The sequence below is a fragment of the Etheostoma spectabile genome, chromosome 21 (genome assembly GCF_008692095.1).
Source record: "Etheostoma spectabile isolate EspeVRDwgs_2016 chromosome 21, UIUC_Espe_1.0, whole genome shotgun sequence".
In the NCBI taxonomy this organism is placed as follows: Eukaryota; Metazoa; Chordata; class Actinopteri; order Perciformes; family Percidae; genus Etheostoma; species Etheostoma spectabile.
In genome coordinates, this window is record NC_045753.1 from 11,156,082 (window position 1) to 11,180,405 (window position 24,324).

General features: G+C 42.1%; 2 protein-coding genes and 1 pseudogene across 2 annotated transcripts; all 3 read left to right on the plus strand.

The window, feature by feature from the left end:
• The first annotated feature begins 4,977 nt into the window (after positions 1-4,977).
• LOC116671007 (stonustoxin subunit alpha-like) lies at positions 4,978-22,818 on the plus strand. Its single transcript, XM_032501839.1, is given in 5 exon segments — positions 4,978-5,063; positions 18,033-18,132; positions 19,433-19,466; positions 19,468-20,891; positions 21,008-22,818. Coding segments are annotated over 4 exon segments (2,121 nt in total). The 5' UTR covers positions 4,978-5,063; positions 18,033-18,041; the 3' UTR covers positions 21,580-22,818.
• Positions 4,999-6,804, plus strand: LOC116671600 (stonustoxin subunit beta-like; annotated as a pseudogene).
• On the plus strand, positions 7,212-9,727 carry LOC116671018 (neoverrucotoxin subunit alpha). Its single transcript, XM_032501864.1, has 2 exons — positions 7,212-7,681; positions 7,788-9,727. Exons 1-2 carry the CDS (start codon positions 7,264-7,266, stop codon positions 8,336-8,338), a joined length of 969 nt encoding a protein of 322 aa, XP_032357755.1. The 5' UTR covers positions 7,212-7,263; the 3' UTR covers positions 8,339-9,727.
• Positions 22,819-24,324: the final 1,506 nt, after the last annotated feature.

Genomic DNA, 24,324 nt, shown 5'->3' on the forward strand with positions numbered 1-24,324 from the left:
TGACCACAGTGACCTTGCGCGGGTATGGAGCGCCACTGAACTCCGCCACACAGTTAGACAAAATTGAATTAGCCATCAGCTTTCGTAAAAAGGCACATATTTGACGTTTACATAGTTGATCTCAGAAGTGAATTTAGTAATGAAATAGACGAACAATGTACACAATTTGTAGGATCAGTGCGACCTAGTCCCAAAAGTGTATGGCTGCAGCCTGGAGCGTCCCATGTCATCCGTCCTGTCTCATGCGGTCCCGTCTCATGCCGAGGTGTGTCCAATCAGAAGGTCAAAAATACGAAATCGCAAATAATTTTCCAGATAGAGTCACGGGTGAATTCGTGACCACATTTGTTGCAACCAACTGAAAAACGTTAAAAGTGTTTATTTTGCCATACATATAGTTTGCTCATTTCTGAATGTTATGGATGTGTTGACAAGATAAATGTAGACTATCGTCTGGAATCAACTGTCATGCTAATAAAAAAAATACTTTTGATATTTGGTGTTTTTTTTAACAGTAACGGCAATCATACAAATTAATAAAGTACTTTAAAAAATGTCTACAAGATAAAGGCAGACTATAATACTGATGAATAAAACACTTATAAAATATGTCCGTCTATGAGATAAATGCAGATTATAGGCATTATAGTAGAATCTGGAATAAAGTACTATATCTCTCTTACTTTTCAAAGTAAAAGCTTTCAACTATCTAGCTAATTAATGAAATATTTGGTGTTTTTTTTAAATATTTAAAAATATATATGTCATTCCCTAAAATAAATGCAGATGATAGGCAAACTAAAAAATTCCTTCTATGGTGGCAACTTTGATCCAAGTTGCAGCCATAGAGGGAATTTCTCTCCCGACAGAGTTCATGCATTTGGTTTTGGTTTTTTAATTTTTTTCCCCTTTCATACGAGACAACACAAAATACAACAGAACCGCTGCAGGAAGTGGAAGAAAAAGACAATCGCATTCTGGCCCAAGGCCGTGGCAGCAGAGATACGCAGTCCAATGCAGGACGGGTCCCAGAGACCCGAAGGCTGAGGCCGCGGTAGTAGAAAAATACTACCGCCTTCTGCCCCGGGTCCCAGAGACGCGAGAGCATTCTGCCCCGGGTCTCAGAGACCGGACAGCCTTCTGCCCCGGGTCTCAGAGACCCGACAGCCTTCTGCCCCGGGTCTCAGAGACCGGACAGCCTTCTGCCCCGGGTCTCAGAGACCGGACAGCCTTCTGCCCCGGGTCTCAGAGACCCGACAGCCTTCTGCCCCGGGTCTCAGAGACCGGACAGCCTTTGCCCGGGTTCTCAGAAGACCGGGACCGTTCTGCCCCGGTCTCGAGACCGGACAGCATTCTGCCCGGGTCTCAGAGACCCAGCTTCATGCGACAGCTTCGGCCCCGGTCTCAGAGACCCGACAGCTTCTTGCCCCGGGTCTCAGAGGACCCGACAGCCTTCTGCCCAGGGTCTCAGAGAACGGACAGCATTCTGCCCGGGGTCTAAGAGACCCGGACAGCTTCTGCGACAGCCTTCTGGCCCGGGTCTCAGAGACCCGACAGCCTTCTGCCGGGTCTCAGGACCGACAGCCTTCGCCCCGGGTCTCAGGAGGAACGGACCAGATTCTGCCCGGGTTCAGAGACCCGACAGCCTTCTGCCACGGGTCTCAGAGACGGACAGCATTCTGCCCCGGGTTTCAGAGACCGGACAGCCGAGCCAGCGCCATGCTGATACTGTTAAAGTAAAGTTTTTGCCATACATATAGTTTGCTCATTTCTGAATATTATGGTGGTGTTGTTCCATATTAACGTGGCTACATCTGATGAAACCTGCATCACCAACGCATTTCTGCCGACTAACGGCAGGATTTCCTGAGGAGGGACAACAAGGATCTGATTCTGCACACAACAAGAACCAGAATACAAAAATAAACATGTTACACTCTTACCCAGACGCTTTTTAATTTTGTATACTATATTGTTTTCACACTTCACTGGGACATTGCTGCAAATACAACTGCTTATCAGCATGGCGCTGGATTGGCTATCAGGTCTCTGAGACACGGGGTAGAATGCTGTCGGGTCTATTCGCGATTTCGTATTTTTGACCCTCTGAATTTACCGTTGGACACAACTCGGCATGAGACGAGACCGCATGAGACGGGACGCTCCAGGCTGCAGCCATACCCGTCACACTTAGTCAGAAGATTACCAGATCTCAGATCAGTGGTGTAGCCCATGTTCATGTCAGAGAGACCAGAGCCAAATAAGGAGGAGCCATCGAGTTGATGTGGCTCGTTGAGATCTGCCCGTTCTCAGAGGCGGTTTCACTTGAGAGATTTGCAGAGAAAAGAGGCGTCTGAGATTTTGCGGTGTGACTTCCTCTTCTGGTTTGACAAACACATTAACATTAATTTCCTGCCTTTGTGCTACTGTCTGGGCAACAACACTATATATGGTATAAACTGTAAGAGCTTAAGCAAACCATCTGGGCGTAGTCTCTTTGTACAGATGTACATCACCAGGAGAACGTTTAACCAACTTCCTCAATGACTACACGCAATTATTTAGAAACGACCACAACCACACATTTTGTTAATACAGTATTTCTACAATAAGCAAAGGTGATCTACCAAAGTGAAAAGATTCCAGGGGCCTCATGTATAAAAGACTGCAGAGCTTTCATACCAGAAGATGGCCAAAACTTAAAAAAAGTACCAATGATCAATTACACATCCAACGAGTTTACCCCCCCCCCCCCCCCCCCGACACAGGTTTGTTCCTGTGGAGATGGTGTGGACGTCCCGCCTCCTGTACGCCATGGATGTCTGAGCCTCAACTCCAACTATAGACTTAGACACTATTTCATGTTCCCATGACGATCTTATTGTTGCACAGTGAGTAAGATATTTCATCCATGGGAAATACAGAGGATGCCTGAAAATATATAAGTGGAATATTTTAGTCATATGTCAGTAAGTGAAGTGGAGATTCGCAGAGAAATGAGGCATCTGTGGGATTTTAAGGTTCTATGTATGTCCTATTTACCCACCAAACTGTCGTTATTCAACTATGACAAGAAAACATTTTTCTATTCTATCAGCCATTTAAGGTTGTAAGAACCAATCACCGTGGACTTTATAACAGAGTTATTTTTTTTCCATGTATGTGAAGTAGGAACTCATAAATCCTCCATTTTAAAGGTTGCATAATCACAAACTACTTGCATCCCTTAAATGGTTCATTTATTTCTTGAATTCATTTTTAATCATTCCTCATACCACTACTGCCTTTTACAGCTGTATTTGTTACTTTGCATCCATTTTCAGACCCGTCAGCTGACCCGTTTGGTGTGTACCTTCTAGGTTTGACCTCATGCTACTTGATGACTTGTATGTATTTGTATATGTACACGTATTTTTCCTTGCTTTGAATGTTGGTTGCTTCATGACAAAGCTTTTGTTTTACCACCTTAGTTTACATCAGAAATTATTGTGCCAATTACTGTGGGGTATGACTTCCTCTTCTGGTTTGAATAACACAGCAACATTCACTTCCTGCTTTTTTTGCTACTGTGGTGAACAACACTCCAGGGCTGCCAACTCTCACGCATTGGCCGTGAGACACACGCATTTGACTGGTTTCACACGCCATCCCCCCGATTTCTCACACGGAAGTGTCAACCCGGTTGGTCAAATTTATGAAAGATAAGTAGTCTCTTTGTACAGATGTGTGTGACTTGGAGAACTTTTAACCAACTTCCTCAATGACTACACACAATTATTTAGCAATGAGCAAAACCACACATTTTGTTAAACAGTATATTCTGTCAGACCCGGCTGGCAGAATAACCCAAACGCAGACAAGGAGAAGTCAAGAGAGTTTATTGATACTAATCCGTGCACCAGTGACCAACCAAGGTGAAACGAGGGACAATGCGTGACGGCAGGTGAGTGAAGACCAACGGTGGGTTGAAGAGTGTTGACGGTCCGTAGCAGGAGAATGAGAGGACTAACGATCCGACAGGGACTGGATGTCATGGTCATGGTATAAGAGCTGTGGTATGAGATGAGACACAGGTGGGTGCTGGTGATTAGGCTGAGCAGGAACAGGTGATGGTGATTAGGCTGACGGAAACAGGTGATGAGTGAGGAGGCCACACCTCCCCAGGTGCATAGCAACAGGAACAATGATGCACAGACCAGACACAAACAGGATCAGAGGGGGATGCTGACAATTTCTGCATAAGCAAGTTAATCTGCCAAAGTGAAAAGATTCCAGGGGCCTCATGTATAAAAGAACTGCACAGCTTTCATACCAGAAGATGGCCAAAAACTTAAAAAAAGTACCAATGATCAGTTACACATCCAACGAGTTTTACCCCCCCCCCCCGACACAGGGTTTGTTACGGAGATGGGTGGGACGTCCTGCCTCCTGTACGCCATGGATGTCTGAGCCTCAACTCCAACTACAGACTCACAGACACTCACAGATTTCAAGTTCCCGTGACGATCTTATTGTTGCACAGTGAGATATTTCATTCATGGGAAATACAGAGGATGCCTGAAAATATATAAGCGGAATTTTTTAATTAATTTCCCGTCCTCACAGAGATTAAGTAGCCTGCCAATTAAACCGTTATTAGTGTGAACGATGTGAAGTAATATCCACATGAATGATCAAACTTTTATGGGATATCAGTGTTCGTAGACCATGTCACAGAGATATGTCAGTAAGTGAAGTAGACACGTCACTTTGTAATGTTGAGTTTGCACTTTCAGTTAGAAGTCACACGTTACGGAGGCCAGAAAAGACTTGACCGATGTTAACACGTTAAGTTACTTTTTTTATACAGTTCATCAAAAAAGTCATAAACCAGCGTATGCAAGCTCTTGTCTGTACGCAATGTCCATCCATGAGATCCCTCGTGGCAGCGGCAGTCAGAGGGAGGGTCACAAGCTTTCGACAGGATATAAGGAAAATCACAGCATCAGTCATCACACTGGAAGCTCCAGTTGGAAGTCAAGGAGACTCTCTCACAACTCATCTGATCTACTCAACTCAACCAGGTGAGAACAACCTGGTGTGGACAGAACAGAGGGTGACATGAGAGATATGTATTTAGATTTACTGACTGTGTAAAACTGTCAGTGTTTCAGACTAGAGTATACAGGGTATTACTGTATTTGAGGCCTCATAGACCGTCAGTCAGTCTGTCTCTTTAAATGCTGAAGGCTGTGTTCTCTCCTCACCAGGTGGGAGAAATGGCCTCAGATAACATGACCGTAGCTGCCCTGGGTCGACCTTTCACCTTGGGAATCTCTATGATGCCGAGAGATCAACTGATCCCAGGTAAGTGGTTGACTACATTCAAAAGATGTTTAAATCTGTCCAGTTCTACTTTAAGGAAAAGAAAATGAATTTCAACCAGAGGTAGAGAGACAACCACCCAAAAAAGAGATCAAAATAACCTTCAGCCCTAATCCTAACCCATAACCTGAGTAATTAGAAAATACTCGTTGTGATTATTTATTAGTTGACATAGGTGAAGCATGGTAAATGTTTGTATATTATCCTGCACAGAATATGGAAAATTTCAGCCAATTATTACGTCCGTTTTAACTACATCCTTGGACTAGGGTTGCTCTATTTTCTTAAACTGCACTATGACTTTTATTCTTGTATATCATTGCTGAACTGTTAAAATAAAGTGGCCTTGCTTCTGAAACCTGACTCTGATTGGGGATTGGTTTCAAATTAATAAACTGTTTCTATGGTGTTATGGTTCTCTGGTACTGTAGGTATCAGGGAGTGGGATCATTAGAGTAGAAAACAGTTTGGTGTCAATATTGATTGCGTGTGTAGTTTTCCAACTCCAACACACACACACACACAAACACACACACTCACACACACACACACAGCAATACTTGAGTTGTAAAATTCCCCTTCTCATCTCTGACGTCTAAAAAGCCCATGCAGGAAGTTTTATTGCTGTGTTGTTATGCAATGCATTCATATTGTTGTATAATGTTACCATACCCTCTATACCATTAGTTCCTTAATTAAGTAGGCTCATATCAAAGAATGAATCAGCAATGAAGATAGAAGTTGTTTAGGGAAATGCTGAAAGAAGAACAAGCGCAACATGTAGAAATGTAAATGATTATATTATTAGTTTCTGTGACTTTACATAAATGATTTTCCTCCTTCATCAGATAACTGATGGTTTCTATTTTCACAGGTTTGACATTGTGGGATGATAAACTCTGCAAGGTAAGATAACTGAAACCTTCAGCGCACCAGTGCTTTCTAGATTTCTGCTTCTGAACCCACTGAATCAAGTGCAATCTGCTGGATGTGATGCTTCTCTGAAGGCCGTTTCCTGGGTGGACTGATAGAAGTCGGAGGAGGATCTGCCAAGATTGATGATAAGAAGAAATTCAAGAATCAGAGCAGGGTGGACGTGTCAGTACAAAACTACCAAACTTTCAAGCAGTAATGATTGAACAACATCCATGCGAACCAACAGAGAGTCATTAAGAACGAGCTCAGCAACACATGTAGTCAGGCATCTTATGGGGCATAATGCTTTCTTGTGTTTGACAGTGAGAAGTTAGAGAACAGCAGTGTTCAGGACATCCAGGGCAGCATGCAAGCTGTGAATAAGAAGATCCCTCTTTAGTATTGAGGGGTCAGTTAAGCTCAAGCTGACTGATGAAGAAAAGGCCCTGACACAAGACCTTCTCCTGCAAGTTCTACGGAGAACTTAATTCTGAAAGCAACCCGCAACATTTGAAGATGCAGTGAAGACTACGTTACAACTCCCACGCTACTGGGAGAAAAAAGGAGAGAAGCTGTTCAGTGAAGTCTGGATGATGCCGCTGAAGAATTTCCACCTCAGAAGGTGCTGAAATGAAGAAAGACAACAGCCATGGAGTAGTTGGAAGGTGCAGAATAGTTTAGACAATTAAGGGAAATGGAGAGAGAGCAACGATTCTCTGGAAGACAAAGTGGGGCAGCAGGTTTCCGTGATTCAGAAGAGTGAGCACTTGTCCAAACATTGTGTGGTAGTTAGCATCTAAACCCAGCAGCTTTGGCGAGAAGAAACTTCCCCCATCGTGAAGGAAAAGAAGATTATGAGCTCCACTGACAACCAACTTTGAAGAACAGAAACAAGTCCCATTCAGTTTCAGGGGCAAAAATAACCAAGTGGCTCTGGATCGGAAAGAGAGAGAAATCAACGTCATCAGATCCTGTGTAGATACCATGGAGGGAACAAAAATCGTCCCAAATCAGACAGAGCTGGACAGAGTGGTTCTTGCTCCAGATGCAGACAACGTTCTGTGCTACGTTTTCACTTCAGTGGAAAGGGGTGATACCGACCTTGATGTGATGGCCGACTACTTGCACTTCCCTAAATTAGGAAGTACCAATGAAGATCCATGGTTCTACTCAGCTGAAGTTGTCACCAAAATGAGACAAAAAGCCAAAGTTGTCCATCACTTTGCCAAAGAACAGAAGAACAACAGTCGATTCCGTTTCCTCATAGCAGCCATTGCAAACAAGAACTACACAGGAGCAACCATCTACCATTACAAGAACGGCCTTCTGGTCTCTGAAGACTTTACAAAGCCTGTCCTCCCTCCTGTGGAGAACATCACAGACAGAAGAGATCTGATCTGGTGTAAGTCTGCATTTGTTTTAAATTTAAAAACCTGCTGTACTAATAACTCTCCTCCAGAAACCTGTTTGATCATCAGAATAACTGATTGTTTTGGTCTCTCCTTCAGATGCCTGTGATCTCAACCTGGACCCAAACACTGCAAACTACAACCTCATTCTGTCTGAGGGAAACAAGAAGGTAACACATGGAGCACGGCAGTCCTACCCTGATCACCCAGAGAGGTTTACCGAAATACACCAGGTGTTGTGCAAAGAGAGATTATCTGGGCAGCATTACTGGGAGGTGGAGTGGAGTCAAAATGGCAATAGTAATATTGCTGTTGCATACAAGATAATTGAAAGAAATTCATCCAGTTTAGAGAACCAGTTTGGACGTAATACCAAATCGTGGTGTTTTGCAAATAGAAATGGGGAGCGTCATACACTTGTCGCAGTAGAAAATAATGAGGACGTGTGGAGCAAACTTGTCCCCTCTGATGGCTGTAGCAGAGTGGGGGTGTATCTGGACTGGCCTGCTGGCACTCTGTCCTTCTACAGAGTCTCCTCTAACACACTGAGGCACCTCTACACCTTTCACACCTCATTCACTGAGCCTGTTTACCCAGGATTCATGATCTATCATGAACAAAACTATGCGTACCTGTGTCCACTTGAATAGGAGTAATAACAAATACTTCTCAGATTCTTGGTCACTCAAAAAGAATCTGGGTTTACATTTAAAGTTTAAGAACAACTAAACATCACATTTTATTTGAACATGCTTCACAAATTTAAACATATCAAACCAGGGGACCACACAATTGATACTATAATCATCGTGTGTGTGTGTTTTTGTGTGTGTTGTGTGGTGTGTGTGTGTGTGTTGTGTGGTGTGTGTTTGTGTGTGTGTGTGTGTGTGTGTGTGGCCCCAGCTTTTTTCTAAACTGGCTGGTACTTCACCATTTCTACTGTGTATGTGTATACTGTGTGAAAAACCTGTAGGTTGAAATATAACTCACAGCCATGTAAAAGATAGTTTAATTTAGGTTTTGTTCCTTGTCTTCTTTGTGAACTACTTTTTTTAAATTGTTCTCAGAATCTAAGTTTTTCTGTTGAGGACCCGTCTGTACCTCAACCTCCACTTTGGGTTCCATCATTGACTACTGTATTAATGAGAGAGTTGATGTTAGATGTTGAGGACATTGCTGATGTTATAGAGTTGAAGAAATGTATTTTCCTGTTAACCAGTTGTTGATTTGATGCCCAGCCTTCTTCTCAAACTGGTTAGAGCTTCACAATCGGTTCCATCACGTGGTCCACCACAGACCATTCTTCTTATTTCAACTTTGTATTCTACTTCCTGATCCTTAAAGAGAAAGAGCTTCTATTGATACAATTGCTTTTGTCAACACTAATCTGTTGAAATATAACTCATAGCTGATGTAAAACTGATGAACTTGTTTAGTTGAAATGATCGTCTTGGTGATGGGACATAAATGACCTAAAGTGCTTATGTTTAATTTAGCATTTTGTTCCTTTTCTTCTTAGTTTTTTTTTTTGTTAAATAGTTGTCTTTTCAGAATACAAGAGGAATCATTAGGTTTTTCTTGTAACTCTGTACCTTAGCCTTAACTTTGGGTTGAAGAAATGTATTTTCCTGTTAATCAGCTGTTATTGATCCGATGCCCGGCCTTCTTCTTAAACTGGTCCGTGCTCCACGAGGGTTTAGGGTTAGATAATGCCAGATCATTATTTTTATTATACCTTTGTATTCTACATGCTGATACATAAAGAAACAGCTAATATTGTTACACAATTGCTTTTTCAACACAATGCAAAAAAGTCATGTAAAAGAATTGGGGGAAGAGGGGTGTCACTGTTAACAGCATTTAGCTGCGAACCCTGCTGATGTTTCAGAGATGAAGACATGTCAGATTCCTGAGACACTGCAACACCTGTTGGACATGTTGACTCTCTACTTGAGCAGAATATTCAATAAAGTGGAGACCTGACTTCACCACTGTGTGCTACTTTATTTCTTTTAGATTAAAACGTTGACTGTACCAAAGATTATAACCTTTATTTTTCATGGTACATAAGCATCTTTAATGCAAAGAATCCTACAATGATAGAACATAACTCCTCAGAGGACTTTATATAACCTTCTTCTTCAGCGTCATAAGAACACAGATTAAAGTAATATTTGATAAGATCTCACATTGACTTTAACAGGATGGCTGCTGTCATCAATTGCTAAATTTGGAAGCCATTCAAATGTTTGGGAAATCATCTTCTGTTGAGTTTGTATTCCATTATGCAAGTGGAAGCTTGTTAGCCTAAATTGCTAATGCTAGCACTGATTCTCATATCTCTACCAATTCTGAGGTCTTTTTTACAATCCATTGTCCATCTGGTTTTAACCCTGTTGTCTACATGATAAAAAAAACTTAATTGAATATATGAACGTAATTTGTTTCAGTAAAGGTCACTTTTTATTTTAATATATCTTTACATAACTATTTTGTTCTACTTCTATGAGCTAACAGTTTGATCAAACATCCATTTCAATGCCCTCTCCCTCTGTAAATGGACAGTGTTCCATGGCTCTGCTGCCGCCTGCTGGTAGGGGCAGTAATTACAACTGGACCTACTTTTACAGCGCCATCATGTCTAAACTCTATCACATGTCCGTGATCTGGGACGACAGTGCAGAGGAACCTTTAACACAGCGACAGTAATAACTTAATAAACCATAATTACTGAGAATAAACTACATTCTCCATCATATTTGCATTGAATAACCCATTCAATAAACAGATGTTCAATATTACCTCGCACATGTAATAGCACCCTGGTGAATTAGCCTCCTGTTGCTAACTCATAAATCCTCTATAACATGGTCTCGTACCTACAGGACGTCCTACTACCTTATTGATGCACAGCAGTGTCCATAAACTTAGTCCAATGAGGGGAGAAAGGAATGCGTGCTAGTGTTCCATGTTAACGCCTTTTCTCTCTCACCTACCGCATGCTTAATTATAGATTAATTATAGTCCATTGCTACTACAGTGAGAGAGAGAGAGAGAGAGAGAGAGAGAGAGAGAGACACACACACACACTGTATTAAAGCCAATCCAGTCTGCTCAAAGCAAGGGTCTTTTCACAAATAGGTGTCAGGTAAGGGGGTAATATCTTCCACTTAATGGGCCCAACTTGACTTGCACCCTGTGCAGCACAGTGCAAGCCTGACGCAAGTATCAATTTCCTGTCCACTACCCGCGACTAGGATCAGAGTGTGTTAGACAGGGTGGGGGGTGTGGCATCACGATGGTCGATGATATCGTCCATCAGCACAATCCTGGCTGATTAGCTGATTAGACCTCTGCTCAGATCAAAGGGGGGGGCGTATATAGGATATAGAATATAGGAATGTTTGGATGTAAACAAAGGGAAATGTCTCTGTATGTCAAAATAACCATGTATGTATAAATATATAGATATACACACAGGACCAGAGAAGAGGTCCAATCAGCCAGGTGAACTGAAAACACCTGTGTGGGTGTTCAGAGCCTTTAAAGGGACTTCCTGAGGAGGGCAGTCATAGGCCTCGTAGTTTTTAAACTGCCACGATGTCACACAAAGATGAAGAGGACAAGCACAGGTGGAACTGATAACTGTGTCAGTGGGGGGGTGCAGGCCCAGAGTATAGCCGCTTTTTAACAGTGAAAATGTACAACGGTTCATTAAAATAATGATTCATCTTTAGTGAGAGGAAACAAACACGCAGGATGTTATTCCATGGCCGCTGGATGAAGATTCATGGTGGATCTACCAGAAGAGCCTTCTACCTTTAGACTTTTCTGCTGTTTTTGACAATCAACACAATCACAGTTGGAGACCAGTGGGGGGGTAGAGGCTGAGTGGACGGGTCATATCAGACCGTGGAGGGCCACGTTGAATGAGAGGCTTGCAGGACGCTGGAGAGACAGGTGAGTACAACAACACCGATGGGTTCAAGTCATCAACACAAGAGTTGTGTGTCTGCACTTCTCGCTGTGGAAAAACTCTGCGTGTCTGCGAGTTGTGTGTCTGCAGGCTCTTGTTCTGTGTGTTTATATGAGTTTGAGTGTTTCCATATTTCTGTTGCTGTTACGGTGTCTGCTGATGTATATGGTCTGCTTTGTGATGCTCTATTGGGCTGTTTTGGCATAACGTGTCAGATTATGTAATTCATGTAGCCTGTAATTGCATGTTGACCTGCATACTAAACATCTCTGTTCTGCATATCGCTCAAGGACGTCAAACATTTCCGTCACAGATCTGCTGTTAACCTGTGTTAAGGTTAGGCATTTAGTTGTGATGGTAAGGGGCTAGGGAAGACAGTAGGCTCGTTGGAGATGAACTGCGCCTCGCCTGTAAAGTGGACGAGAGCAGGCGGCAGCAGCGGGGCGCGGTGACAAAAAGCTGCGGTAAAGTCGGACAGTTTCCAGCCGATTCCAGCTCCTTCAGGCTGGACAGGAAGTGATGAAAACACTGTGGTGCGATTCCGATTTAATAAAATATAATCAGACCCACATATCAGCTGGTACACAGTCTCCAGTTGTTTTGATTATGACAGAGTAGCTGGCAAAGTGCTCTACATGCGATCTGTTGCTGATTTTAATGAACAACAGACTGTAGATGATCAGTGATCTGATCAGATTTAGTCTCTCTGACTTCTAAACGTCTCTATCAGCCACACAACATGTGTTCTGGACAGAATAAGTCTTTAGATCAGACAAATAGCAATTAAAATCCCTCCGATTCAAAAACAATGAAAAAAGTTTATATAAAACGTCATCATGTTGTAAACCAATCAGCTAAGCCGGCGTTTCCCAGCATGCTCTGGGTCCGCCTGGGTCCGCCTGGGTCTTGCAGTCGGTGAAAAGCAACTGCGCCCCCTGGTCTCAGACCTGCCCCCCCTTGCTCTCGTGAGATTTCCATTGCCCACGTGTGCATGACGTCAGAGCAAGTCGGGATCAAGTCGGACACAAATCTAACCGGCATGCATCGGGCGCCGATCGCCGGTGATCGATTCTGCGCAGACCTGGCTCATCTCCAACGAGCCTATTGACGGGTCCCCACAAAGATAGTGAGACGCACTATGTGTGTTTTCATGCCCTTAAAGCAGCAGTGGTTACTGTTTTAATAGGAACAGAAACTGGGGCAAATATTTGATCAGTTTCCAGTGTTTTATTTTCTGCTGAAACCACAAACCGGTTTTACACCTCTTGCAAAAAGAGTTTGCAGATTTAACTAACACAATTTTTACAACATTTACATCCTCCACACTCTGGTTGGAGGCCTCCCTTCCAACAAGAGCCCAATGGGAGTGGCAGTAGCTCAGTCTGTAGGGAGTTGGGTTGGGAATAGTGTGACATGTCAGGTGTGTATGTGTGTGTGTGTGTGTGTGTTATTTAACCAAAACAGAGTGTAAATTGTAACTAGAAAATTCCGCAGAAATTTTATCAGTGTGCCTGCTATTGGGGCCCATACCACAACACACACCAACATTGGAAACATCCGTTAGGAGGTCAGTTGGTCAAAAATGGCCGCCCAGGGAAAACAGGGTCAGTATTAGGGGTGCTTCGTTGTTTGTGGGTCTGTCGTCTAGTGATCGTCCAGTGTTTTCAATGTGCGTTGTATCTGGCACAGGATGGCTTTCCCGTAGCTGGAAAACTTTAAGTTGATCCTCTCAATGGTTTCCCATGTCTGCGATCGGCACAAGATTGTCCTACAGTTTGACCCATTATTCTATCGAGTCTATAGACGTATCGTTAAAATGGAGGGATGGACGGCTTGGCAAGCACATTGTTTGTTTCAGAGCATAGTCCTGCAGCCCCTCCCTCTGTCTCTCAGTACAGAACCTGTGGCTATGTTGATTTACTGCTTGTCAGGAACAATCCTCCCCCCCCCCCCCAAGAGGGAAGCCAGAAGTTCAGACTACTTTTTCCCAATGTTGTATCTGGCAAGTTGGGTTGCCTCTAGCGGAAAATTTTAGTCCGTAGTACTCATAGTTACATGTCTGCGATCGGCACAAGATTCCCTACATTTGACCTACTAGGATGTCTAAAGAGGGTAAAACTGGAGGAGAGAGAGACATTTGTTCAGGGAAATAAATCATTGAATCGTCCCAGCTGCATGTTTATTCATAATTCTCTGACAGTTGGTAGATCACAGCAACAATTAAGTCCGATAGTCTCCATAGTTACATGGCTGCGACTGGAACAAGATTCCCTACATTTTGACTAATAATGAGTCTGAGAGTTAAACTGGAGGAGAGAGAGCAATGTTCGGGAAACTTCCAGATATCGTACCGCAGCCCCTCACTCTGTCTCCCACATCTAGCTCTGAACATTCGCCACATACACACACATTGGAAAATCTGGACAGTCTGAACGGGACGTACGTAAATGGGATTTGGGAGAAACCGTGCTTGATATCTGAACGCCCATCAGCCCAATAAACGCCAAAGTCTTGTCTTCGGTTTAAACTTTTAATCAGGTTTCTACGTTAAAGTATGGCGATACAGCACGATCCCAAAGAGGGGAGTTTTGAGCGATGTTGAGCGATTTCCCCAAATTTCCATTCATGTCTATGGGACATTTTTGGCCGTATTTTTGCCGATTTCGGTAAAACCACGCGGCAAATCTGGTTGAAAACTACATAGCACACCATTCCCGATCATACCACATGCGTGTGTAATGTGGTGCGCGTGTTGGCAACGCTTTGGGACTAGTAGTGCGTCAAAAAACTGGCGGAATAATAATAAGTATGGGCAATAATAGTCATTGTGCAATGCGTATTGCAGCACATTGGCACACTGAATTACCCCTCTCAATATCAATCATTAAACTGTATAAATTATTAACTCCCATTCTCCATTGACTTGTATTGCGTGACGGTTCCTCCACGTCAATTTTGTTTGCTTGAAAAAAAACAGAAAAATGCCTGAAACCTGCCAGAGTGGATTCAGACATGAGTGATCAGCAGTGAGACTGTGGCATCCTGCCGCTGAGCTAAAGTTATGTCGACGTTACGTGTGTGAGCATCACTTACCAACTACAAAAGATAAATGACAGCTAGATGACAGAAGAGATTTTTTTAGATAGAGATCTAATTAATTATTAGAAAAGACTTGACAGGGTCAGGACATTCACTTTTTCACACGGGTGTTTTACCTGTGACACAAGATACTTTGCATATTTAACTAACAGATTTATGACATTATATGCGACAGGTATACACAGCAAAAAAGTACATGTACTAGGATAACAGCTGAATTGATTTAGGAGGGCACTGATTGAAAGTTTGGTCCTTCTAAAAGAATTTACGCTGAGCTACATGTCTTTGCAGTGGGTTGTGGGACAAAAATCAGAGTACTGTGAATAGGCTCTTGTGTGAAGGGAGGGAGGGGTCCTGAGTACCCAGGCCCCGCCAAGGAGGAAGAAATGCAGCAGGAGACATTCAAAAATACCATGAGAGAGTTTTACAACACCTGTCAGTTGAAGAAGTGAATGTCATTAACCTGTCTTACTGATAGATGCCAAGATCTGCAACGCCTCTTGTGTAAGAGGTGTAAAACCTGTTTGTGGTTTGAGCAGAAACTAAAACACTGGAAACCAATCAAGTATTTGCCCCAGTTTCTGTTCCTATTGAAACAGTAACCAATGCTGCTTTAGGGTCATAAGAAGCTAACACTGGATATTTTTGTAAATGTAAAATAGTTTACTAAAAAGAAGGTGGAACAACTCACTGTAGCTGTCTGACTATCCGACTATCAAGCCAGTCAAAAATAGTCAAGGGAGGAAAGTAAAGATGGAAAGCTCCTAAAGCTTAGTTCCATATAAATGCACGGATAATCAGTTGTTTTGTTGTTGGTGAAACACAATAGTGAGCTTGTATTTGAAAAAGGAGCCTTTTCCTCCTACGGAGTCAGTTCGTTTGCATTTGGAGATCACCTATTTATGACCTGGAGAATGGCGGATAGCGTAAACAACAACTGCTAACATGAGTCGTTCAAAACCTTTCTTCTTAGTAAACTCTGAACACCAACAACAAGGAACAGGTCATGGGTGGGTTTACGGTTCCATCACGCGTGGGAATGACGGGCCGGTTAAAGAAGAAAGTGGCTTTCCTGACACGTGGCAATAACGGGACGATAAGGACACATGCAGGACACAAACCCCGCTCTCCTGGGTGAAAGTCCTGTGTTTGACCCATCCACCCCCACCTTATTCCAACCTCCCTACTTGGAATTTCCCCCTTACAAGCTACTCGCTAACCCCCATCTACATGCGGCTCTCCCTGGTACGTTCTACACACACGTCGAAGGGCGCCTTTTTCATCGCATATTATTTTGAGGTTGGGGAGTTTGTAACCACGGTGATATGGTCAATTGAATGCATCATGTTGCTGTTGTAAAAATAATGTACTAAATATAAATTAAACATTTGTTTGCATGCCACTTGGGTTTGTGCATATATAATGTACTGTCATTCTATTCAAAGCATTAATATTTTATAAATTTGCTATATATACATATACCAGGTTGTAGTTGTAATAGTGGGTTTATATAATGGAAGCAACTTCAATTATTATAAAACTTGTTAGTCCGAGTACAGGTCTTTCTGTTAAATACATCTATGCCTAACCGGTTTTGTTTTCTGTTAGTGTTATATCATAGGGGCAAGACATGTTTCAGCAGCTACCAAGTAATTATTGAAATATAAAAACAGTAGACTGGAAACTTTTTGAAGTCTTTTCGTCTTTGTAGTTTTATTTTCCAGTAGGTGTGTCTCACTTTCCATGTAAAGACACTGTTTACAGTCACCACTGCACCTTCAGGCTCATGAGAAACCAACACCATGGATTTCATTAAGGTGGATGTTTCTCAAGGTAGGTAAGGAAGAAAGTCACAAATCCTCCCCTTTAAACAGCGCATAATGTCCCATCACTTGCACCCTTTAAGCCGCCTACCCATGATACGCAGCATAAGTACTATGCGCTGGCCGTTACATTGATTTCCTACAGGGGAGAGCGGTGCCGCCAAACTAGGCGCTGCGCTATCCCTGGCGTTACGCTCTGCTCAGCTTTTTCCACTTTGCTCTGCACTCAAAGTTCAAATTGTCCCAACTTTGACCTCGTTGCCGCAGACCTTTCAAGGCGCAACCAATTCACCCTTCCTCGCGGTTTTGCCGTGGATCATGTGCAGGTGGCTTTAAGTGTTGTAACTGTTCCTTGATTTGTTGAATTCATCCTTCAATCAGTCTTCGTTTTCTTTCAGAGCTGCATTTCAAACTTTAAAGCCATTTTCGACAATTTAGCCTTTTTCCTCATTCATCTCTACATCAGAAAGAAGTGTGTGTTACAGATATTTACAATTGTCTTAAGATTGACTTAACTTAACCATATCCAAGTATTAGTGGTCGGGGTTGTTTTGGTACAATCTTGAGGTGACCTTGGTGAACTCTGAACTCTAAAAAGTCTAAAATTACGTTTTGGTTTTCTCTGACACACAGCAATGTCAGTCATATTATATGATTGAATTATGAAATGCTTTACACTTATTTAGCCAGTGCTTTCATTCAAAAATACTTAAATATGGGTACAACCCAAGATTGCTGATGCAGCACATCACATTTAATTGACGGCTCCGAGGCAAAGCTGTCTCATGTTTCTCAAATGCCTGTTGCCTCGACTCCTCTCTCCTCGAGTCTCTTCCTCAACTCCTCGGCTCAAATCTCCTGAGGGGGGGGAGTAAGATGGAGAGGATAATAGGAGAGGAATCAGGGCTGCACAATGTAGGAATTTGGAAAGGGCTTTTGTCTTTCGTTTTATTAATCTTTGTCATCCTGGAATGTTAACTCCCATGCCTCCGGGCCTGTTACATAAAAAAGGGGGTTGTCTTTTATCACTCGCAAAGGTGACCTCCCTAAGTGAACAGGTTCCAGGTGTGCAGGCGACATGTCAGAGGGAGGGGTCACAGGTTTACTGACAGGATATAAGGAACCTCACAGCATCAGATCATCACACTGGAAGCTCCAGTTTTAAGACTTACACTACACAACTCATCTGATCTACACAACTTCACCAGGTGAGAACAACCTAGACTTTTACTGAACTGTGTAAAACTGTCAGTGTCAGACTAGACTCTACAGAGAAATACTGTATTTCTAATCACTATAGAGTGTGTGTGTGTGTGTGTGTGTGTGTGTGTGTGTGTGTGTGTGTGTGTGTGTGTGTGTGTGTGGGTTAGGGTTAGGGGAATGTACCTAATGTACTTCTTTACATTACATTAAGTATTAAAAGGCTGTGTTCTCTTTCCTCAACAGGTTGGAGAAATGGCCTCAGATAACATGACCGTAGCTGCCCTGGGTCGACCTTTCACCCTGGGAATGCTCTATGATGCTCGCAGAGATAATCTGATCCCAGGTAAGCGTTGGCTACATTATTATTAAAACATTTCTAAACATATCTGTCCCGGTTCATCTTAAAGGAACTCTGAAATCATTTCATTAAGTGGTAACACTACTTTAACATCACCTCTTTAATATTCATTCATGCATTACAAAAAGAAATAGCAATGCTTTGTAATTCTATAATGTAGTTGTGACCTTTATTAGTTAAATATAGGGAAGCAGGATAAATTGTTGGTATATTAGCCTGCGATGAATATGATATGTAATCATGTCCAGAGCGCCGACAGCGGCTAAGGCCCTATTGAAACTGAAGGAATTATTCCTTCTTTCTTTCTTCCTTCTTGCCTGTTTGAGGGCCTTTACATGCTCACAAACTCACCAAAATTGGCGATTGCATCAAGTCTGGTGACATTTTACGTATTTTAAGGGTTTCGGGAATAGGCGCACAAAATGGCTCGTTAGCGCCCCCTACAAAGCGATCAGTCTAACCCTGACGACATATACACCTCGATATTGGCTCAAAGTCAAAGCGCCCCCTAGTGGCAACAGGAAGTAGGCCTAAAAGTCAAAGTGCTATACTTTAACGCACTCCTTAAAACTAAAAGAAAATCTTTTTTTGTTGTGTCGGCCATTTTGAGTGTTTAGCTGAACGAGAAAGTGACTGTAACTAACCCCTGTACTTTAACCACGCCCATGTGCTCAGACCACGTCCCCGTATGGCTTTTGATTCGTTTAAGGTAGAGGCTTGTGTGTGGTATCATTGAACCCTGCAGAGAGTTCCTTCTTCATTGGTGACGTTTTACCCGCCCCCTATGCGTTAGCCCCGCCTCTGATAACTAATGACCTTTTTTGATGTAGAGTCTTGTCTGAGGTATCATTGAACTCAGCATAGAGTTCGCTTTTCATTGGTGACGTTTTACCCCACCCCATGTGCTCAAACCACGCCTCATTTAATAACTAATGGCCCGTTTCTTGTACACTATTGAGTGAGGTATCATTGAAGTCAACAGAGAGATCCTGTTTTCATTGGTCAGCTTTAACTGTAATTACTGTTGCAGAATTTAAGCCCAAACTGACCATTTATAAAACATCCCAGGACTAGGGTTGCCCTATTTTCTCATGCTTCACTGTAACTGTTATTCTTATATTTTATACCTTTCTTATTTAATCTATTTTCTTTTGGGTTTTTTTATCACAAGAGAAGACGTATTTTGATCAAACTTGGCAGGATGGGCCATCTAAATGAGAATTAGTTTTCTGTGACTTCAAATTAAAATGATTATCAGATGACTGATGTTTTCTAAATTCTTTAGGTTTGACATTGTGGGATGATAAAACTAAAAGGCAAGATAAGCGAAAACACTAAGCCCTCCAGTAGCTATGACATGGAAATATTTGACTCCACTGAATCCAAGTGCAAGCTGCTGGATGTTGAAGCTTCTCTGAAGGCCAGTGTCCTGGGTGGACTGATAGAAGTCGGAGGATCTGCCAAGTATCTGAATGATAAGAAGAAATTCAAGAATCAGAGCAGGGTGACACTTCAGTACAAAGCTACCACCAACTTCAAGCAGTTAATGATTGAACAACTATCCATGCAGACCCAACAGATGGAGGTCATTAAGAAGAGCTCAGCAACACATGTAGTCACAGGCATCCTTTATGGGGCAAATGCTTTCTTTGTGTTTGACAGTGAGAAGTTAGAGGCCAGCAGTGTTCAGGACATCCAGGTCAGCATGGAAGTTGCTATAAAGAAGATTCCTTTTTTTAATGCTGAGGCGAAAGTTAAAACCACGCTGACTGATGAAGAAAAAGCCCTGACAAAGAAATTATCCTGCAAATTCTACGGAGACTCAATTCTTGACAGAAACCCTGCAACATTTGAAGATGCAGTGAAGACCTACGAACAACTCCCAAAGCTCCTGGGAGAAAAAGGAGAGAAGACTGTTCCAGTGCAGGTCTGGCTGATGCCGCTGAAGAATTTCACCTCAGAAGGTGCTGAGCTAAACAAAGAGATCAACGATGGACTAGTAAATAAGGCGCAGTATATTCTAGAAGATTTTAAGGAAATAGAAATGAGATGCAACGATTCTCTGGAAGAAAAAGTGGTGCAGCAGTTTCCTGTGATTCAACAAGAGTTGAGCACTTTCCAAACATTGTGTGGTAGTTATGCATCTAAACTCCAGAAGGCTTTGGCGAAGAAACTTCCCTCCATCCGTGAAGGAAAAGAAGATGAGAGCTCACTAGACCAACTCTTTGAAGACAGAGACAAGTCCCCATTCAGTCAGGAAAAACTAACCAAGTGGCTGGATCGTAAAGAGAGAGAAATCAACGTCATCAGCTCCTTTGTAAAAACCATAGGGGGAACAAAGATCGTCCCAAATCAGACAGAGCTGGACAGAGTGGTTCTTGCTCCAGGTGTAGAACATGTTCTGTGCTTTGTTTTCACCTCGGTGGAAAGGGGTGATACCGACCTTGATGTGATGGCTGACTACTTCAAGTTCCCTAAATTAGGAAGTACCAATGAAGATCCATGGTTCTACTCAAATGAAGTCCTCACCAAAATGAGAGAAAAAGCCAAAGCTTTCAATCTCATTGCCCAAGCACAGAAGAACAACAGTCGATTCCGTTGCGTCATAGCAACCATTGCAAACAAGAAATACACAGGAGCAACCATCTACCATTACAAGAACGGCAATCTGGACACTGAAGACTTTACAAAACTTCAACTCCCTCCTTTGAAGACCATCACAGACAAAAAGGATCTGATCTTGTGTAAGTTTCCATGCTTTTCTAAGTCAACCACATGCTGTACTAATAACTCTCCTCCAGAAACCTGTTTGAGCATCAGAATGACTGATAACACATTTTTGTTTTGGTCTCTCCATCAGATGCCTGTGATCTCAACCTGGACCCAAACACTGTGAGCAACAAACTCACTCTGTCTGAGGGAAACAAGAAGGTAAAATCGGGAGCACAGCAGTCCTACCCTAATCACCCAGATAGGTTTGATGACTTTGGTCAGTGTCAGGTGTTGTGCAAAGAGAGCTTATCAGGGCGCCATTACTGGGAAGTAGAGTGGGGTGTGAGTTTCCCTCAAAATATTGGTTTAATGTTTGTTTGTGGGAAAATTACAAGAAATGTAGCTGATTTATACGAGAACACTGATGTGTGGAACAGGAATGTGTGGAATTTTTGCCAAGAATTTGTAGACAATATCACTCACCAACTTGCGGCATACTACAAAGGTAAGGAAATGTGGCACGATGAGTTTCCCTCTGATGGCTGTGGCAGAGTGGGGGTGTATCTGGACTGGCCTGCTGGCACTCTGTCTTTCTACAGAGTCTCCTCTGGCACACTGAGGCACCTCTACACCTTGGAAACCACATTCCCTAAGCCTGTTCAACCAGGATTCAAGTTGTCATGTGCAAACAACTATGTGAATCTGTGTCCAGTTAAATAAGAGCAATGCCTTGTGAGGCTCTTGGTCTGTAAATAGGGTCAATGGTTTAGATTTAGAACATGCTTCACAAATCAAAAACCATTCATTTAAACCCAGAGGGACCAGGAAAATTTGATGCACTCATCAAGTGACTGTACACAATTTCATCAGACCATGTTGATTTGATGCAAAACCTTCTCAAACTGGTTTTTGCTTTTTTGTTTTATTGTTTTCATGTTTTTATTCATCATACTTAAAGAGGTCCCATGGCATGAACATTTAATTCTTTTGAGGTGTTTAACATTAATATGCGTACCCCCAGCCTGCCTATGGCCCCCCCAGTGGCTAGAAATGGTGATAGGTGTAAACCGAGCCCTGGGTATCCTGCTCTGCCTTTGAGAAAATTTAAGTTCCGATGGGCCGATTTGGAATCTTGCTCCTTATGAGGTCATAAAGGGCCAGGTTACTTCCCCTTTCTCTGCTATTCCCGCCCAGAGAATTTGGCCCACCCATGAGACGGGGAGACATCTTTTAAACAAGCAAAGTGGCAGTTGCTCAAGGCCACACACACTCAATACCATATAATGCCACAGACACAGAAATCCTAAGGAAAGCTCATTGTGGGATTGGGTCTAGTTACTGTAACTCTGCACCAAGGCTGAATTTCAGGAAAGAGACTTCAGATACAGCATTAGGGGACCACTAAGGTCTATATAAAAGAGACTTCAGATACAGTATTAGGGACCACTAAGGTCTATATAAAGAGACTTCAGATACAGTATTAGGGGACCACTAAGGTCTATATAAAGAGACTTCAGATACAGCATTAGGGGACCACTAAGGTCTATATAAAGAGACTTCAGATACAGTATTAGGGGACCACTAAGGTCTATATAAAAGAGACTTCAGATCCAGTATTAGGGGACCACTAAGGTCTATATAAAGAGACTTCAGATACAGTATGCAGCCAAACAGCACCATGTCATGGGACCTTTAAAGATACAGAGCTTGTGTAGATACTCAATTGCTACAGCGTGTCAACAGAAGTATGTTGAAATATAACTCCTAGCTCATGTAAAAGAAGAAAATTATTATTTGGCTTTATTGAATTTATCAAATCGGTGATGGGATGCACATGAGCTAAAGTGCCTGTTGTTTCATTTAGAATTTTGTTCCTTTTCTTCTTTATGCAGTACGTACTTCTTAAATAGTTCTTTTCAGAACAAAAGAGGAATTATTATGTTTGTCTGTTAAGGACTAGTCTGTACCTTAACCAGGACCTTTTGGGTTTAATTAATGACTACTGATGTAAAGGAGAGAGTCACTGTTAACACTGATTTTTATCATTGATGTTGAGCACTTTGCTGATGTTTATAGAGTTGTTTTCTTGTTTCCTGTTAGCCAGCTGGCGTTGATGTGATGCACAGCCTTGTTCTCAAACTGGTTCACAATCAGGTTAAACTTTCATTGCTTTGTACATCACAGATAATTAAAAATAAAATACATTTGGATGTCATTTGTTTTATGACAAGTTTTCTTTTTGTTTGTGTGTGTGTGTGTGTGGGGGCATTTTTTGCAGAATAATCTTTCTAATGTTTCACCACTCACTACTACTGAAGTGGTGTGTTTTTATGATGGTGTTCTGAGGTGTACAGCAACATCTTAACAGTTTATAAAGGTTATGTGGGGAAAAGTAGTAGTTTTATCAGTACCAAGTTGCATAAAAGTACACAGGAAGTGATCATTAAAGTTGATGCTCACTGTGACTTGGCCTGTTAGGAGGAAAATGTGCAATAATGTATGGGGCGTTGTTTGTAAAGCGGCTCACGCTGAAAATAACAGCAACATTTTGTCACATTTATCTTTAAATACTGTTTAAAAAACTGGTATGAAATTTTGAGGGTCACTTTCTTGCACATTTACAACCATATTTGTCAACTTGGAAATATTTAATAGTTAAATCCAAATTATTAAATGTTACACCTAAATTTAAATCTAAAAAATCTAATAAATGCTAATCTAATGTTAAATCTAAATGTTAATCTAATATTAAATCAAATCTAATTAAATCAATATTAAATCAATCAATGTTAAATCTAATATAAGTAAATCTAAATTAACCTAAATCAAATGTTAAATCTAATCTAATCTAATGTTAAATCAAAATATTAAATCTAATCTAAATGTTAATCTAAAGTATCTATCTAAAAAATGTTAAATCTAATCTAAATGTTAAATCAATCTAAATCTAAATGTTAATCTAAATGTTTCGGGTGAAACTATATTTAGCTAATATGCTAATGAAATGCCGGTAACCGGAGTACCAAATAAAAGCTCGAGGAGGTCAGTGTTGTGTACAGTGTCAAATAACGAATAAAATCCTCTCCCGCGGGAAATAGAACTCTTGAACTTGGATAAACGTGATAATAACTTAAAATAATAACACAGTTGGGGAAACTGTATCTGAAGATTACTTTGAGTTTGTAGTGTCACTAATGAATGTGTAGGACTTATAGCCCCTATAGCCGCACCAGGGGGGGCTCACTTTGACTGGTCTGTCACGTTCCTCCTTAAGGCCAGCAAGAGCCTATCCCCGCCCCCCCGACAAGGCACAGTACTGTTGGCCATGGTCACTCTGCGAAATGTCCAACGAATCGGCGTTAGCCGAGAACATCGGCAGAGCCGTCCCGGTGGCTGTACAAACTTATTCAACGCGACAGCGACAGCTTCAGGCCACCTCGAGTATGTTTTCCAAAACACGTAGCT

Excerpts from the sequence above, each read along its gene's own strand:
- LOC116671018 (XM_032501864.1), top strand. The coding sequence starts at position 7,264 with ATGGAGGGAACAAAAATCGTCCCAAATCAGACAGAGCTGGACAGAGTG. Across the intron at positions 7,682-7,787 it reads CAGAAGAGATCTGATCTGGT|ATGCCTGTGATCTCAACCTG; the intron begins GTAAGTCTGCAT and ends TCTCTCCTTCAG.